At 42.4% G+C, this 17,962-nt stretch overlaps 1 protein-coding gene across 3 annotated transcripts in view; it reads right to left on the minus strand.

Moving 5' to 3' along the window:
- The window catches only part of Fam193a (family with sequence similarity 193 member A), a 114,145-nt gene that overhangs the window by 50,548 nt on the left and 45,635 nt on the right, over positions 1 to 17,962 (minus strand). For 2 of the 3 annotated variants that reach the window (XM_021643671.2, XM_060365488.1), the window contains 5 exons: positions 14,509 to 14,666; positions 13,709 to 13,876; positions 8,679 to 8,913; positions 7,570 to 7,694; positions 2,642 to 2,789 (listed from right to left, as the gene is read on the minus strand). In XM_021643671.2, the coding sequence (XP_021499346.1) occupies positions 2,642 to 2,789; positions 7,570 to 7,694; positions 8,679 to 8,913; positions 13,709 to 13,876; positions 14,509 to 14,666 (834 nt within the window). The remainder of the gene's footprint in view (positions 1 to 2,641; positions 2,790 to 7,569; positions 7,695 to 8,678; positions 8,914 to 13,708; positions 13,877 to 14,508; positions 14,667 to 17,962) is intronic. The other variant, XM_021643672.2, reaches the window with a different exon arrangement.

Raw genomic sequence — 17,962 nt, forward strand, 5'->3', positions numbered from 1 at the left:
TAGTATAGGTGGCAGCCTTTACAGGTGACAGGAGCCATCCTATGTGCTCTTGGCATAAGCACACTGGGGTGTGGCTGCAGCATGACTTTCCTATGACATGTTTTATGTTCAGTCACCTCTGAGTTTAGGGTCCTTTTATAGTTTTTAACCTTAGCTGGCCTAAAAGAGCAGAGACCCAAGCTCTCCTATTTTTGCTATCAATTCAGTGGTACTTTGTGTCCCTCCAACTCCTCATTCCTTTCTATGTATCATTCACCATAATGACAAAAGTTAGCCAGGTACAGGCTGGAGTTTGGTGCTATAGTTTGGCTTCCCCTCTTTTTTTTAGTAATTTGAAATTATTTAATGTGTATGAGTGTTTTGCCAGCATGAATGTTTGTGTACCACATGCATGCCTGGTGCCCACAAAGGCCAGAAGAGTGTGTTGGATCGCCTGCAACTGCAATTATAAACAGCTGTAAGATGTCATGTGGGTTCTGGGAACCAAACCTGGGTCCTTTGAAAAAAGCAGCCAGTGCTGTCGACTACTGAGCCATCTCTCCAGCCATCTACAATTTGGTTCTTTACTGTCCACACAAGGTCCATGTGCTGAAGGCTTGTTCCTCAGCACACAGTAACACTGGAACCTTGTAAGAGGTAGCTTCCAATGGATGTTAGGTCACTGGGGCATAACTGTGAAATGCGTATTAGAACACCAGAGCCTTCCTCTCTGCTTCTTGGAGCCCTAAGTGCCTTCTCCATCATGACCTCCAGCCATATGCTGTGCCACCACAAGACTGCAGGTTCTTCCTTTTAAGCTGGTTATTCAGGCCAGGTACAGTGGCACAGGGCTGTCAATACTAGCACTCAGGATGCACAGTCAAGAGGATCACAAGTTTACAGCTAGCACAGACTGCAGAATGAGACCTGTTACAAACAACAACCTGCTGTATTCTCTCATAGTGATGGGAAACTGAGCCATGTCTTTTTGCTTCATTGTTTCAAACTACTGCTGACCCAGACAATCAAGGCTTCTTCCTGACTTTGGTAAACAGTCATGCTCAGATGCCATGAATGTTCTCTGAAGAGTTCATACTGTTCATAGTGTACTGCAGTATGCTTTTTCAAAACTATGTAATTAAAAAACACAAAAAAATACAAAAGCTCATGTAAAGTTAATTACCATTTATGTGATTCTTTCACTGTCACAGTAAGCAGCAGACCCTGGAGTCAACTGTTGTGGTCCTCTATAGGATCCTAGAAGGTAGGTCCCCAGGGAGAACTCTGCCCCTCCCACTCCAGGACCCAGATCTCGTAGCTGCCAGAACAGCAGGGCTCAGACAGCAGAAGCAGACTGCTATGCACACAGGGCTTATAGGGAGGGCAGCTGCTAGCTCTATACCTGAGGCTACCTCTGTAAAACTGGACTTCCAGCTACCTATAGGGTCCAGAACTGATTCCTGAGATTGTAAGGGGACATCTGCAACTGAGGCCCCACCCATCCTATGACTGTCAGCCTGGCCATTCTCACATTCCTCCCTCCCCCAATCCATGGGTAGATCCTGCAACTAACTAACCTGCTACAGTGTCAGTCTCCCAAACTGCAATCTATTGTTCAGCTTAAGAACAGCTATGATCCTGGCACGGCTTGAGAGTAAATCTGTCTATAAAACCAAACAAAAAGATGGTTTAGGGCCACAACTACACTAAAGAAAGTAAAGATCAACAAGTGCTCCTCAGCCACACACAGCAGGGAGGGCACTGTACAGTCAATGACTATGCAGAGGTCAAGGTCACATCACAACAGAATCACAAGTCTTTCAGGGCTATTACAAAATTATATAAGAAGCATTGAACTCAATATGGTGACAAAGTAGGGACTAGTCCACTGGCACCATGAAAGCCAAAGGCCTTAAACAAGCAGTTTTCTCAAGTTCTGAACAAGTAACCCTCTTCCTAACAACTCAGTAGCAGACAGAGAGAAGAATAAAGGGCTCAGTCAATATCTAAATGGCACAGTGATCTTGGGATTCATGTGAGACCAGCTTATACCTCAACCCAAAACAGCTACTCTTATCTGTTTATAAACTATCTTGCACACACAACAATGGGCTGCCATTTCTCCTTTATTACTCCTCATACCAGCATCTTTGTTTTAGAAACTTTAAAACCTGAAGCCATTCTTGCTTGGCTTTAGCAGACACTCTAGAAAGGCAAGAGGGCAGAATGGCAAAAATACCATCTTAACAACATGCCTGGTTGAGATGTAGTAGTGGTCACTTGGTACACCCATTTTAGGTCCAACCAGCAGCCACATCCCACTTGTCCTGCTATCCTCTGCCTTTGTTTATGTATCTGTTCTCTACTGAAGTGTTCCGGATGAGGGGAGAATAGGCTCCGAATAGCACAATGGCTGCTGGAGCAGAAAAGCCTGGTAACTTCCCGAAGTCCTCCATCAGGACACAGAGACAGTAGGTACAACCCTGTTGAAGACCTAAATGTTCCTGCCACACAATAACAGATCAGATTAGAGGCCTGTGATGTTGCATGGCTTTTACTAGGGCACACCAAAAGCCTCTGTTGGGAGCTCTGCAACTCAAGACTAGCCAGCAACTTAACAGAGGCCTCAGAATGTAGGCTGTGCCTCAGGGGCAGCATTTACCTGCTCATCCACATAGGCATCGATCCTCTTCTGACATTCCAGCCACTCCTCAGCAACTTTGCGCAACTCTTCCTCAGAACGCTGGTACCTCTGCAACAAGGTGCTATATGTGTCTTCATTGCAGGTATCATGCGTGGTGGTTCCTAGCCTAGGAGAGAGAAGGTCTATCAGAAAGGAAGAGCCAGAATTCTAGCTCCTGACCAAACAGAAGAATCTTGGCTGCCTGTTGCTATTGTCTAACTTTAACACCTCTTGTCACAAAACATACCACAGTAAGTCTTAAAGATTATATACACAAAGCACTCTGAACAGAACCACATATAAAGGAGATGCTCAGAGAAATAACAGAACCTGCTGAAAGAACCTAGCAGGAATCCTAAAAATACTAAGGCTACAAACATATGGAGCTGTATACACATTTCTTATTAACATACACTGACTCAGAGAAAACAAAATGTTTAATGACATACATAACATACAAATATTACAACTATACAATACACATACACACATATGTTTTGAGGTGGAAATACATTCATGTTAAGGAAAGGTATGACCAAAGCATGTTTAAAAATATCTTGTACATAAATACAGGAAAAAGATGTCTAAGAAACACAAAGCTATGTTAAACCTAGCAGTTTAATAATGAAAAGAAATTAAAAAATCATTTTTAAAAGTATTTATTTTACGTATAAGAGTGTTCTATATGCATGTATACCTGCCTGTCAGAAGAGTGTATCAGATCATATTATAGAAGGTTGTTATGGCTGCTGGGAATTGAACACAGGACCTCTGGAAGAGCAGTCAGTGCTCTGCTCTTAACCGCTGAGCCGTCTTTCCAGCCCCCAACAAAATAATTTTTAATCAAAAATTGTTTACAAATAAAAATGGACAGAAATAGTTGCCAAAGTGTTTTTCTTTCACTTTGTCAGGGTGGATCACATTTACAAACACTGTAAACACTAGAGATTTCCAGACAATCTACTGGTTGCAAGGCCACCTGGCACATCTAGGCTCTGCACCAATGCTTGATATCACCCTAGGTCCTCAGAACAGTTCTATATTGCATTCCTGAGAAAAATTTTCTCCTGATTCCTACTGCTGCCAGCCTTGTCCTTCTTTGAACTGATTCTACTCCTCAATATAAAACCCAATTCCCCTGTGTGATGGTCTGAATGAGCACTGTCCTCATAATCTGGGGTATCTCAACACTTGGGTTCTGGTTAGTGGTGCTATTTGGGGAGGTTTAGGTGGTACAGCTTTACTGCAGGAAATGTGTCACTAGGGACCAGCTTTGAAATTAGAATCCTCATTCTACTTCCAAAATGCTCTCTCTGCTTTGTGACCATGGTTGAGATGTGAGCTTCCTGTTTTTACTGCCATGCTTTCCCACCAAGGTGGACTCTTTGTCTCTCAAACTATAAGTCCAAATATACTCTTCCTTCTAAGGCAACTTTAGTTGCCTTAGTTAAAGTGTTTTATCATAGCAACAGAAAAGTAACTGAGACACCATGAACTTCCATCCTGCCTTTCTTCCCAAGTGTTCTTCCTTCATTCTACCAGTTCCAAGTTACCTAAACAGACTATCAGAACCAAGAGAAGTAGAACCAACAGGGACCCTGAAGACTGCACTGGTGATGGAATGAGACCAGCGCATTCTCACTGCTCCTCTACAGGAACCCTAAAAATACTAAGGCTACAACATGTGGAGCAGTATACACACTTCTTATTAACATTAAGGACAAACAGCCTGATTCTTTAATTGGTAAACTGCCAGAAAAATAGGGTGAAGCAGCAGGTAAGCTCAGAGAAAAGACTCAAAAGACAAAAGAGAACTTCTGCTTGAGGACATGAAAATATTTTGTAAATACAGGTAATTGTAAATACTATGATATAATTAATGCTATGAATTACATAACTTAGGATTGTAATTTTATATATTTATCAAAACATGTTAAATTTAGTCAAATGGCACTGAACTGCAATTTTAAGTGGATGCACTGTATAGAACATAAATTTATTTCAACAATGTGGTCAAAGTAGTTTTCTTATGCTTTGTTTCTCACTGTTATGGTATGGCTCGAAGTGTTTCCCAAAGATTCTTGTATTGAAGACTTAGTTCAGCAGTTCAAAAGCAGGTCTGGTGGGGTTTTTGTTGTTGTTTGTTTTTGGGGGGAGGGTTCTGACCTCACCAATAAACTAATCCACAGGTTGGTTCAGAGCTTCCTGGTGCAGTTCAGGAACTGGTGGGAACCTGATGCACTTTATTCCCCAATTCTTTTTCTGCTTGGCAATTACCACAAAGTGAACAGCTTTTCGCTGTGATAGGCTGAATCTTCTAAAATGGCAAGCTTCCTATCTGTAGCATTTTGTCAGTGTTAGAAAGTTAACAGTAATAAAGTACATTTCTATGAATAAGTAGATTGTTTACTTATTTTGCTACATGAGACAGGCAGAGGAGGAGATCCAGTATCTTGGTGTACTACTTTTGTTTTTGGCTTGAAATAAGATCTCTCACTGAACCTAAAGTTAAACAATTCAGTTATACTGACTGGCCAGCAAACTCAAATTTTATCTTCTATCCAATAATGTAGGTTATAGGTACCTATAGCCACAGCTGACTTTTATGTTGGTACTAAGGTCTCAAACTCAGGCTCTCACGCTTGCATAGCAAGACCTCTTACTCATGGACACCCTCCCGCCCCCAGTTACTGTTTATTTTTTTGTGACAGGTCTTACCATGAATATCGTGACTGCCCTGAAACTTCCTAACTCCTTATGGAGATCTGACAGGCCTCTAAAAGAATTTATGTTAACAAGAATACAAAAAGACACATTAAATAAACCTGTGTAAGCCACAGGTTGTTTGCCACCTCAATCTATTAAGCTATATCTGTGCTTTACAGTGCATATCTGTAATTTATTAAATTTTTGCCCACCTCCCTTTTTACACAGGACCTGCCTGTCCTTGAATTCACAGAAATTCAGATATTTCTGCCATCCAAGTACTGAATTTAAAGATATAAACAACCATGTTCAGCCCACTTTATATTTTTTTTAATAAGTTAAATGGGCCTATTACAACTAGTATTTCATTAGTAATTTGTGGTAAAGCTTTTCATGAGCTGATAAATATATATTGGTAGACTAGAAATTCAAGTATAAATCATTCTTGGGGTTTGACAAGTGAGTATGTGGTGGGATACAAAGGACCAGCATTTTCTGAACTGAGTTGGACTTCTTAGAAGGCATGCTGCTTTCCTTCTTTTGTGTACATCACTTCCTCTTAGGACTTGAGAGAAAAAGGGAGTAGACCCTACAATGAACATCCAAAACTAGGATAATGTTATCCTTTGGAATCTGACTGTAATTCCTAGAGAGAAAAATATTCTGAACATGGCACTGAAAAAGAAAGTTTCTGCCAGCCACTGGAGATCAACTGGATGACTGACACATCCAATCCAATACTCACCAAGAACTGAAACAAAGGGCAGGTACTGAGACCTGCTCTAGCCCACAGGAGGCATGGGTGAATGTGATCCTCCCAACTTGGACAAAAGTGCTTTCTTCATGTCAACCCTTGCTTCCTTTCCTTTCACAAGGGTTGCAGTCAGACAATCCCATTGTAGTTTACCCTCCAAGAGCAGACTGGATGCTTTTGGTTTTTGAAATTTTTAGATTTCTTTTTAACGTGTGTGTGTGCACGCATGCACACGCGCACGTTTAAATAAGTGTGCAAATGCACAAATGTGCCATAGTTTGCATGTAGAAATCAGAGGACAACATGCAGGAGTCTTCTCTCCTTCCATCATGTGGGTCCTGTAGATCAAACTCAAACTCAGGTCATCAGGCTTGATGGCAAGTGCCTTTACCTGTTGAAATATTTTGACCACCCTGTATTGAATGCTTGTAAGTAGCGGACATGGAAATAATGGTTGCAAAGCCAACTAGGCTGAATGAAACTGGTAAAAACCAGCAAAAAGCATACCAATTCTGCACAGCACTTTATCCTGACTTCCTGTTTTTGTTCCCTCTGACCAACTGCTTCTAAGGTAGTTCTTTCCCTAGAAGTGAGGTTGAGTGGGGAAAATAAAGATGGCCGCTGGTAAGTGTGTGCCTACATTGTGAGAATGTGCTTCTATTTGATTAACAAACAAAATCAAGAAGAGGTAGCTAATCACCACTCTACTGAGTAAATGGCTGATGAAGAAGAGGCTGGCTGCAGGGTAAACACATGACCATACTTCACATTTCCATTTAGCATAGTTTACCCCAAAAGATGGCTACTACAGAGTTCTGTGCCTGTATACTTGTCTTGGTAATATAAGAGAAGCTCTCACCAGCTTTCCTGGTGAGAAGTGACATAGGCACTCTATCTAGATGAAAAAGCCCATCTACGCTGAGGGGAATCAAAGGAACTCTGAGAGCCATGCTCTCCCTCTTCCTCCACCTCCCTTCACACAATGCAAGAACCCTGTTAGGATCCATGACTGAACCAAAGCAGTCAAGATAAAGCACTGTTTTCTGGAGCCTTTATTTATTTATGAGGCATTACGGTGTTACACCTGAATAACATTTATATTGATTTATTACTTAAAAGTTCAAAAATGGCTCAGCAATAAACAGCACTAGCTGCTCTTCCAAAAGACCTGAGTTTGTTTCCCATCACCAACATGGCTACAAGGGATGCCTGAAACTCTAATTGCAGGGAACCCAATGCCCTATTCTGGCCTCCTCAGACACTGTAGCATGTAATACATAGACATGCATGCAGGTAAAACATTTCTTAGATTTTGAGCTTTCTGTCCAGTATCTTATTCCCTCTGCCCTGTTATTTTTCCTGTAAGGACTTCCACATGTGGTGGTCTACAGCCATGTGCACACACACACGATCACAGCAATAGAGAATCTAAATCAAGACATAATACCTGATCTGAGACACCAGTGCTGGCAAGTTGCTCTGGAGAAGTGGCTCTGAAAAGACCAGGTTTTCAAACAGGTGTTTGTTATGCAGTTCCCATGTCACCTGGAACTTTTTCAAATGTTCATTTTCCTAGTTAAAACAAAAACAAAAAACAGAAGATGTAGTGAGTAGATAAAAATATGAAACTTTGCAGAATGACCCCCAACCCCAATGTCCTGCCATCTTCTGTACAGGCCTAGAACATCCTACTTCTGAAGAATCACTGTTTCCTCCCTGTGTCAGAACACAGATTTCTGACATGAGCAATTTGAGGCACCACTTCACTGCCTTCTAAGTAACCCTAGACATGGGTTATCAGGTGGGTTTAGAGATTTAAAAACAGACAAGAGGGAAAACTCTCTCTTTCTCTCTCTCTGTACAGGACTGGCAATATGGCTCAGGTGGTATAGGTGCTTGGTGCTAACCTGATGACCTAAGTACAATCTCTGGAACCCACCTGTGATAATCAGTTTCTACAATTTGTTTCCTTTATTTCATAAGCATGCACAAACAAATATATAAAACATTTTTTAAAATAAAAATGTATTGGCGTCAAGACAATACTTTTCTCGCCTTTAGTGAAAGCTCATTCTGACACCTGCAAATAAATTCTCTACTGGATACTTAGTCAAGGCAAGGCTTTTACCTTTCTACCATCAAATGCCATGACAACAGGCCGGGAGCCCACAGCAGTGCCGCGACAGTGCATCGGCTCTCGGACTCTGGCCTGGATTAGTCTCTGGTGTTTTAAAGTATTCTAAGCCTAGTTTTTCCTAGAAACGTCCACAGTGAGGGACTCCCCACAACATTTGCCACATTGCTCTGATGTGCTCCACATCTTTGCCCTTTTAGGGCATGTATTACACACCTCAGGCTCCTTTACTTCTAATTTACCACTCTTCTTTTCAGTCTTTTACTGTTTATCTACTAAATTTTTATCAATTGAAGCACTAGCCACTGGCAGTACACCAACACCAACCCAAGACACCAAAAACTTCTTTGACTCCTCATCAATGCATCACTGTTTTCACCTCCATCTCAGCAGCCAGGAAAGAAGTAGACATGGTCTCTCACCAGTGTGCCAAGAAAGGTACTGATGGATCGTGCAGCCTGGCAGAGGGCACCATACTCCTCCAGGAGTAGGGATACAAAGTGATGTGCCTGTGGTGGGCCCTGCAGGCCAGATGGCGCCTTGGCCTTCGCTGCAGCAGATAGCTGCCGGAGCAGACGGACCTTCATTTCTAGCACATACTCCCGAGCTTGCTGCTCCAACCGCTGGTAGAGCTGATAGGGGTCCCGCTCACAGAGCCTATAGAAACAAAGGAAGAGTCGCCACTCAGCCATAGTCTGTCCATACATGTCAGTTGAAAGGTAGTTTTTATGCCAGTGTCACTGACAGCCCACTGTCTTCCCTGTGACAATCTGTGGGAGCCCCCGATAAGGAACTTGTGCACTGAGAATATTTGATGCCAGGTAACTCACAGAGAAACTGCCAGACCCAAATGCTTCTTCTGACTGCACTGTTTATGCAACCTGTATAGGGACTCTGCTCCATGCCTGTGGTCCGTAAGAGTCTAAGTCCATCTAGTCTGTAGAAGGTATTACAACTCACAAACAACAAGTTAAAAGTTATTATGCCTGAGAGCTGACCCCAGGTGCTAAACCAATGAGTGGGATTTAAAAAGTGACAAGCCAGGGCTGGAGAAATGACTCAGAGGTTAAGAGCACTGGCTGCTCTTCCAGAGGCCCTGAGTTCAATTCCCAGCAACCACATGGTCACTCACAACCATCTGTAATCTGGTGCCCTCTTCTGGAGTGCAGGTGTACATGCAAAAAGAACATTGTCTTAAAAAAAACAAAACAAAAAACAAGCTCCCATCCAAGCAGAGGTTGATACTAGGCTGGAGACTGAGCCAAGTTTACCTTCCCTCTTTCTAGGAACTCAATATCCCATACAAAGGAGCCTGTGTTATTTTCATAATTACAGCAAGTTTTAAATACAGGTTATTCCATTTTTAAATTATCAACAAAGCAATAAAATGCATAAAATACAATGAAATGCTGAAGTGAATTGGATATGTATCCTAGCAACTACCCACATAGTAATGAATTTCTCTCCAAACTTACAGGTGACTTTTTTTATAGTTTTGAGAAAAGGTGGGCTTTCTTCTTCAGCCTTCCGATGGTAGATTATAGGCTCATACATCAAGGTGATCAAGTTTTTAAACTTCCTCTATAGTATTTGGTATTACTATGGTTAAAGTTGCCACTTCTTGAAAAAGTGCATTTCTGAGATGCCTCTAGATCAGGGGTTCTCAACCCCTAATGACACTTATGAAGAAGCAACAAAAACAATTTTATGGTGGGGGATCACTACAACATGAAGAACTGTATTAGAAAGCATTATAAAGGTTGAGAACCTAGCCAGGTGCACACTTATAATCCCAGCACTCAGAAAGGCAGAGGCAGGTGGATCTCTGTGAGTTCAAGGCTCGCCTTATCTACAAAGCCAGTCCAGGACAACCAAGGCTACACAGAAACCTGTTTAAGAAAAAAAAAAAAAGTATAAAAGAATAAAGAAAGGTTGAAAACCACTGTTTTAGATGGAAGCATAGGGCCACTGAAGTAATAACCAAAACATCTGCTGGAAGATGTCACTTTGAAAAACCAGCTGAGCTCAGTGGTTGGTAGAATGCATTAAGGTTTAAGTTTTATAGAATAGATTCTTCCATCTTTTGGCAACCACACTTAAGAAAACAAAAACAAAGACAGACAGAGACAGATAAGTAGGAAGGAAAGAAGGAAGGGAGGGAGGGAGGGAAAGGAAGAAGGAAAGGAGGGAGGGAGGGAGGGAGGGAGGGAGGGAGAGAGGGAGAGAGGGAGGGAAGGAAGGAAGGAAGGAAGGAAGGAAGGAAGGAAGGAAGGAAGGAAGGAAGGAAATAAAAAAAAAATCTTTTATAGCTGGGCAGTGGTAGGCAGAGGCAGGTGGTCTCTGTAAGTCCAAGGCCAGGTTGGCCTACAGAGTGAGTTCCAGGACAGCCAGGGCTACACAGTGAAACCCTGTCTTAAAAAGTCAAAATATATATATATTATATATATAAAATTTTTATATGTGTATGTTTGTGTGCCTGAGTTTATGTGTACCATGAGCATGCCTGAGCTCATGGAGATCAAAAAACGACATTGTATTGCCCCAAGCCCCTCGCCAGAGTGTGAGTTATAGGCAGTTATAAGCTGCCATAACTGGCATAGGTTCTAGGAAAGAAACCCAGTCCTCTGCAACAGCAGCAAGCACTCTTAACTGTTAAGCCATCTCTCCATCCTCTCCTGTTCCCTTTCTAAGGTTACACATCACTTAGGAATCAAGTAAAAATGTACAAAGTAGTATGTAAAGTATGTGTATAAAATCTGCAAAGTGCATAAAACCTTGCACACAATGTGCAAAGTAGTAAATATATAAAGCCAAGTACACAATGTGCTTAAAGAAATAAACTGGTAGGATTCTTACCATGGCTGCTACGTTTCAAAAAGATGTATAATTTTTTTAACTTTATAATTTAGTGGGGTTTTTTCCCTATTACTAGAAACCAAACTTGTAGGCATAAGGTTATTGTGTAATTCAAATGCTGAATTTTATACTCCCCCATATGTAATTGTAATTCTTGTTCTGATAATCTCCTGTCTGAATGTTGTGTAAACACTGCTCCCCAATTGTCCCCTGATATGCCAATAAAGCAGCTTACAGCCAATCACGGAGCAGAGGAAAGAACAGGACTGGACTTCTTGCCAGCAGGGGGAGGAGTGAAAAAAAGAAGTAGAAAATTCAGCCACAGGAAAGGTCTTAGAGACATCAGGAGAAGGAGCTGAAGCAGGAGAGCTACAAATTGCAAGTACCTCTGGGATGCACACTGAGAGGAAACCAGATTAGCTTGGAGAGTTAAAACAGAGTAATAACTGCTCAGTTATTATGTTGTGAAGTTTATTATTAAATATAAAAGAGTCTCAATTATTTGTATTTAAGAGAAACTGAGAAACAAGCACAGCATTGTAAAAATAATATTAACATAAACTCAGGGCTTTTAGCATACTACACAAGAGCTCTACCACTGAGCTATCCCTAGCCTTTGGTTTGTGAAGACAGGGTGTTACTATGCAGCCTTGAACGTGCTATAAAGCAGACTAGACTCAATTTATAATCCTCATGCCTTAGTTTCTCCGTGCTGAGATTACAGGTATTTATCTCTAAGTGTGGCAACACTTTTAAGCAGAATGTGTTCCATATGTTTATGTCACTGTCCAGTGACATAAGATTAAAATGAGCAAGGAACAAATGAACTAACAGGAACACTAAAGTGCTGAGGAAAAGGCTTAATGGGTAAGATCACTGCTTTGCAAGCACAAGGACCTAAATTCAAATCCCTAGTACCTCTGTAAAAAACCAGCTATCCCTGAGAATGTCTGTCACTCCAGCATTAGGTGGTGAAGACAAGTGGTTTCTGAAAGCTCACTGGCACCCAGCCTGGCTGAAAAGGTGTAGATATTCAAAGCTTGATGGCCAACCAGTACAGCCAAAATAGTGGGCTTTTGCCAGTTCAGTGAAAAGTCCTATTTCAAAGTAATAAGGAGGAAAGCAGCAGAGAAAGACACCCTGGCCTTCCTGAACATGTATAAACCTGCACACTCATGTGCGTGTACCAAACACACACAAACTCTTTTAAAAAGGAAGCCCCATGGATACTTCCTTATAGTTTCTTTGGTGCAGAGAAATTAGAAGGATTTTGATTCTATGTCCATTACTACATTTTATAATTTCAGAAGATATCATGTGATACTTGAGAACAGATTTTTTCTATTTATAAATTTTTCATGAGTATATGAGTTTTGCTTGCATGTATATGAGTGCCACATGTATGCCTGGTGCCCCTAAAAAACAGGTGTTGGATCCTCAAATTATATCCTGGAATTATAAACAGCTGTGAGCAAGTCCCTGCGCAATCTCTCTCTCTCTAGCCCATGCAAACAAACTTAAGTGATAAAGACACTGAAAGTAGTTCATCACTCAATTATTCACACGTGTTTATAGAGGCTGTTCTACCTGGATGAAACCTGTGCTCCTCTAAAGCATCACAGATATAGCAGGAAGGGTCTGAAATGTCATGGGTTTCATATGTCACTAACTAGAAAACCTCTCCTTAAAAGGTCAAATCCTGAACACAATGCTTTGCAAATCAACACCGCCGTTTCTTTGACATGACGAACATGACTTCATAAGATGCCAAAATTATACAATCAAAACATGAGAAAAAAAAAATGAGAACTGAATCATGAAATATCCAGCTCAGACTTGTTGCTTTTATTTGGAACATTTCAAAAATCAGGAAAAGATGGCACACTTAAGTTTTAAGAGAAAAAAAAAAAAGTTTTCTGTCACTCATTGGGCACAGGGAACCTGCTGAAGAACAGATGCTGGGTAGAAAGCACTCCCTGTGAGAACAGCTGCTGTGCACCTCATGAGGTAGGCGTCTTCATAAGCTGCCCGATCTCACAGTGCTTCAGTGGACAGGAACATCTGTCCTTTCTCTCTGAATTACAAATGCAAGAGTGTTTATAAAGTATCCAGCTTAGCTGGCACAGCAAGGATTCTGGCATCTTGGCTGTGTTACTGTCAGTCTTAATATATGACAGAAACATCTCAACTTAGAAACAGGAGAACCCAGCTTGGCATGGTGATGCATGCCTTTGATCCCAGAACTCAGGAGGCAGAAGCAGGTGGATCTCTGAGTTTGAGGCCAGCCTGAACTACAGAGCATTCCAGGACAACCAAAAGTACACAAAGAAACCCTGATTTGAAAAGGAAGTAAGGGCAGAAGGAAGGACGAAGGGAAGGAAGGAAGGAAGGAAGGAAGGAAGGAAGGAAGGAAGGAAGGAAGGCTGCAACTTTTTACCCAGAAGGCTCCCGTTTGTCAGTTATCTGCTGAAGACCTGAGCTGCATCAAGATTTCAAAGTACAGATGAGCTTTACTTGGGACAAGCACTGAGGCTTCATGGACAGTGGGGAGGGCAGGGATTAGAAGGGGCTCTAACATGAAAGGTGCAACCTGTACCTATCCACGAGCTCCTTCACTCCTTCTTTGTCGGGAACCAGAGACTGATCCTGATCTTCTGCCAGCGGGGTCCCCGCCTGGCGGTATATGCATCGGACCATGTAGCGTACTTCGGACCAATAGTTCTGCAGCTGCTGCGGTTCCCGGTCTGTCTCTGCTGAGATGTCTCTGTGACAACACAAGAACCAGCAGAGTTAAAGGGAGGTAAAAATCTACCTAACTTTCCACAAGGTTCTCCCCAACTCCATACTCTCACCCCATATGGCACAGAGAGCCCTTGCTTTCTACCCTTTGGTGCCCTGCCCCAGGCTGGGTGTACAGCCCTTTTCTGTCAGGTCCTGGCTCTTCCTTCAACTCCTAGCAGCTTCCATCACAAGCCCCTCTTCTATACCCATTATTTATGCTCACCCTAGGCTCATTTTTCTTTTAAAAAAATTTTTTTTCTTATGATAAAGTCTTGCTATGTAGCCCTGACTTCACCAGAACTTATAGGTAGATTCCTCTGCCTTTCAAATACTGGGATTACAGCATGAAACAACAGTTGGCCTTTATTTAAATTCTAAGAGTTGTCCTACTTTGCTCTTTATAAGGGCCAGCTTCCTAGTGCTTAAGTCCCTCAAGGGCAAGAATTTTGTCTTTCTGTACATTTTTTCCTCCTCGTAATATAGTAAACTCATGTCCTACTCTCAGGGCTATATCAAACAGGTACTGTTATTTGTCAAAAGAACCCCAATTCTCAGCCAAGCATAACATATTCTCACATACCCCATCATGAGCAGCACAACCAACTCAACACATACCTTCGTTCACTGCAGGCTTCACATGAACAGGCATCTGAGGGTGTGGTGCCTAGCCCTGATGAGGTCATCGTCTGTGTGCCTAGGGCAAGCCTCCCAGCACCACTGGTCTCAGGCTGGGAACCCCCAAGTGATGAGTGAAGAAGAAAATCTTGGCCCTGCTTTAAAATTAGAATAAAAAAGACCAGTTATGTTTATGATATCAAATTGATATCTATTGCCTTCTTAAAAATGCATTTCCAGAGGCAGGTATGATGGTGCATAACTTTTATTCCAGCACTTAGGATGCAGAGGCAGATGGATCTCTGTGAGTCTGAGGCCAACTTGGTCTATATAGTGAGTTCTAGGACAGCCAGACTATACAAAGAAAGAACCTGTCTCAAAACAAAACAAAAAACTGCCTACTAGAAAAATGTTACAAAAGACATTGAAATCTATATAGTAAGCTTCTTTGGGGGTGAAAGGGGGACACTGGGTGATAGAGTCTACTACACAGCAGCACAAGCTGGCCTTGAACCCTTATGCGGCCCACATTTTCTTGCCTCAGGCACACTGGATAGGCTAAAAACTCCAGATTTTGTCTGGACCAATGCTGTTCTTACTTCCAATAGTCTTTACCATTACATGACAACATCCAACAGAAGAAGCGGGGGAGGGGGGGAAGAGATGAGGCAGGAGGGAAGCAGGGAAGGAAGGAAGGAAGGAAGGAAGGAAGGAAGGAAGGAAGGAAGGAAGGAAGGAAAGAAAAAGCAAATAATCTTGATTTCCAGTGCCCTAATCAGCATGTGATAACAGTCCTAGCAGGCACCTCTAAAAATGTGGTATGCCCATAACTGCCTGACAAACAAAGGCAGTGGGCCCAGAACCTATACTGTTTACTCTAACCATGGACAAGGAAGCTTGAGAACACTCTAGACGAGGTAGGTTAGAGCACTGGAATATGCTCCTCAGAGTCTACAACAGAGCCAGCCTGCTCTGACAACACTGTTAACACAGAGTGAAACACTGAGGCATGCGTCAGGCTTCTTGAAGGGAAAAGCTCAGATTTGAGAAATGTATCCTGTACCTCCTGTTCCCCAAGAAACACACATACAAACACCTTTACACCACCCTAAGGACCTTTACACCTTGTCCCTGGACAAGGAGCAGACACCTCAAGGCTAAAGTGCTCAAAGGTTTGGCACATGGACACTAGTATCAGACTCTGAAATAACCCAAAAGGCCAAGCACTTCCTGCCCAGCAGACAGAGTATGGAATTGTACTGTCACTACCACATGGGAGAAGAAGCTGTCATCAGCAAAGAACTCACACAAACAGGTACTGCACAATGAAAAGGCCCAGTGAAACATCCTAGACCAAGGGGAAAGTACCTGGCAATGGGCAGACATCAAGCTTATAGTGTTTCTGCTATTGTGACCCAACCTCACATACATAACCTAGAACAAGCACCTTGTAGCCAAAAGTCACAAGCAAGAACCAAGACCCTAGATCTTTCTAATCTTCCTGAGATCTTTCTCCACTTTGCAAGAATAGAAAAGTATAAGGATGTGGAACATATCCTCTATAACAGTTACTCCTATCATGTCCTCTACAGCTGCGAGAGAAGCTTCAAATTAGGTGAGACACTAGGGTTTTTATGCAGACTGGGTCTGAAACCTGAAAATGAGACCATCTCAATGCTAAAAGTAAGTCTAAGGTCTCACTGCCATCGCCCCGGCGCAGACATAGGCGGGCAGACACGGCCTGACGGTGGTGATGAATCGCAGGCTGTCTCTCAATAGTAGCAGGTCAGCCAGTTAATGTATGAGGCTAACTATTCTCTCCCAGCTCATGGCCACTGCTGCCCTCACCTCAGACTATGCCACATCCACAACTTGACACTCGTGCAAGCCAGTCACCTCTTACCTGGGGACTACCAGGCTCTCTACTGACCTCTACTTGCCCTTACCCATTCTCAAAATGCAGCCAGAGAGTTCACAGGCTCCCCTCTATAAATCCTTCTGTTAACTTCCATATCACTTTGGAATACATTTCCTTGTTTCTTCCCAAAGCCTCCAAGCTGTCTGTGACAAAGTTCTGCTTCTGTGTCACTGTACTTGTTCCTCTACCATACTGCTCATCCACTACCCTTGGTGTGCCTTCTAATAGTCTGATGGAGTTCTATATATAACACAGGACTCAAAAAAAGGTCCCCCACCCAGACAGAACAATCAAGCCATTTCTGGTGTTTTTGTTTGTTTGTTCGTGTGTGTGTGTGTGTTTTGCCTCTTAGTTCAATATTCAACTCTGTCATGCTCTATAATTAGACATGTCACCTGTGTAAGTAACAGGTACAATGTTCAAGTGTGGACAGAGGATGGGAGAAGAATACTGAAGGGACCTCAAATCCCCCTGTGTACTTCCTCCCTTGCTCATACTACTAGACAGCTTTGTCTTTAAAGAAATGGGGACTGAATGACATGCTTTCTCCAGGAAAGGAAGTTTTGCTAATACCCAACTGGGCCTGTAGCACCCTGAAGAGCCTCTGTTCTCCAGGGTCATAACATCCTCTCCAAGTTGGTTTCTTCCTTCAGGAGTTCATTCCTTCAGCTCCATAGCTTTGGTTGTTCTTGACAATTACCATGCCTGTTCAGGACTCACTTCACAGATCTGAGTATCATATGATCTCCCACCAATGGTCAGTTTTTCCCCTGTGTTAGGATGTACTCGCCAGGCGCGGTAGCAGTGGTGGTAGTGCAAGCCTGTAATCCCAGCACTTGGGGAGGCAGACACTAGCAGATTTCTGTGAGTTTTAGGTGAGCCTGGTCTACAAAGCAAGTCCAGGACAGCCAAGGCTACACAGAGAAACCCTTTTAAAAGTACCTACCTAACCACCATAGTTAATCTCTTCTCTCACAAATTCCTGAATATTGGCTTTTCTTACTTTCTGGTGTTTTTATCTTTGACACCGCATCAGAAAGTGGGTGTGTGTAGGAGCCTTTCCACCTGCTCACACTGTGTACAAGCACCTACAATGACAGCTGGCACAGCAACCACAACTAAAGTGACACTTCCCTGTAACAAGGGATAAATAAGGCCAAAAGTAACTAGATGGTAAATCTCTGAATGTGGCACCTTGTAGAACTTATTTAGGCTAAATATCAGGTCATTATAGGCTGTCCAAACAGAACACAATTTTGTAAAATAACAAAATCCAATAGGCAACACCAAATTTGCAATGTCCAGCTTCCTGCTCCTACAAAGATATGAACAAGATGCAAGGTAAGCTCCCATTACCATAGATCATTGCTTCTGCCACAGTATTTTCCCCACAATGATAGACTGTACCTGCAAGCTATAGGCCCAAATAAACCTCTAACCTCAAGCTGTTTCTGTCAGGTATTTTATTAGAGCAGTGAACAAGAAAAGTAGGGTCACTGCTACAATAATCCTGACTCTGTGATTCACAGGCTTTTG

The sequence above is a fragment of the Meriones unguiculatus genome, chromosome 12 (assembly GCF_030254825.1).
Source record: "Meriones unguiculatus strain TT.TT164.6M chromosome 12, Bangor_MerUng_6.1, whole genome shotgun sequence".
Taxonomy (NCBI): Eukaryota; Metazoa; Chordata; class Mammalia; order Rodentia; family Muridae; genus Meriones; species Meriones unguiculatus.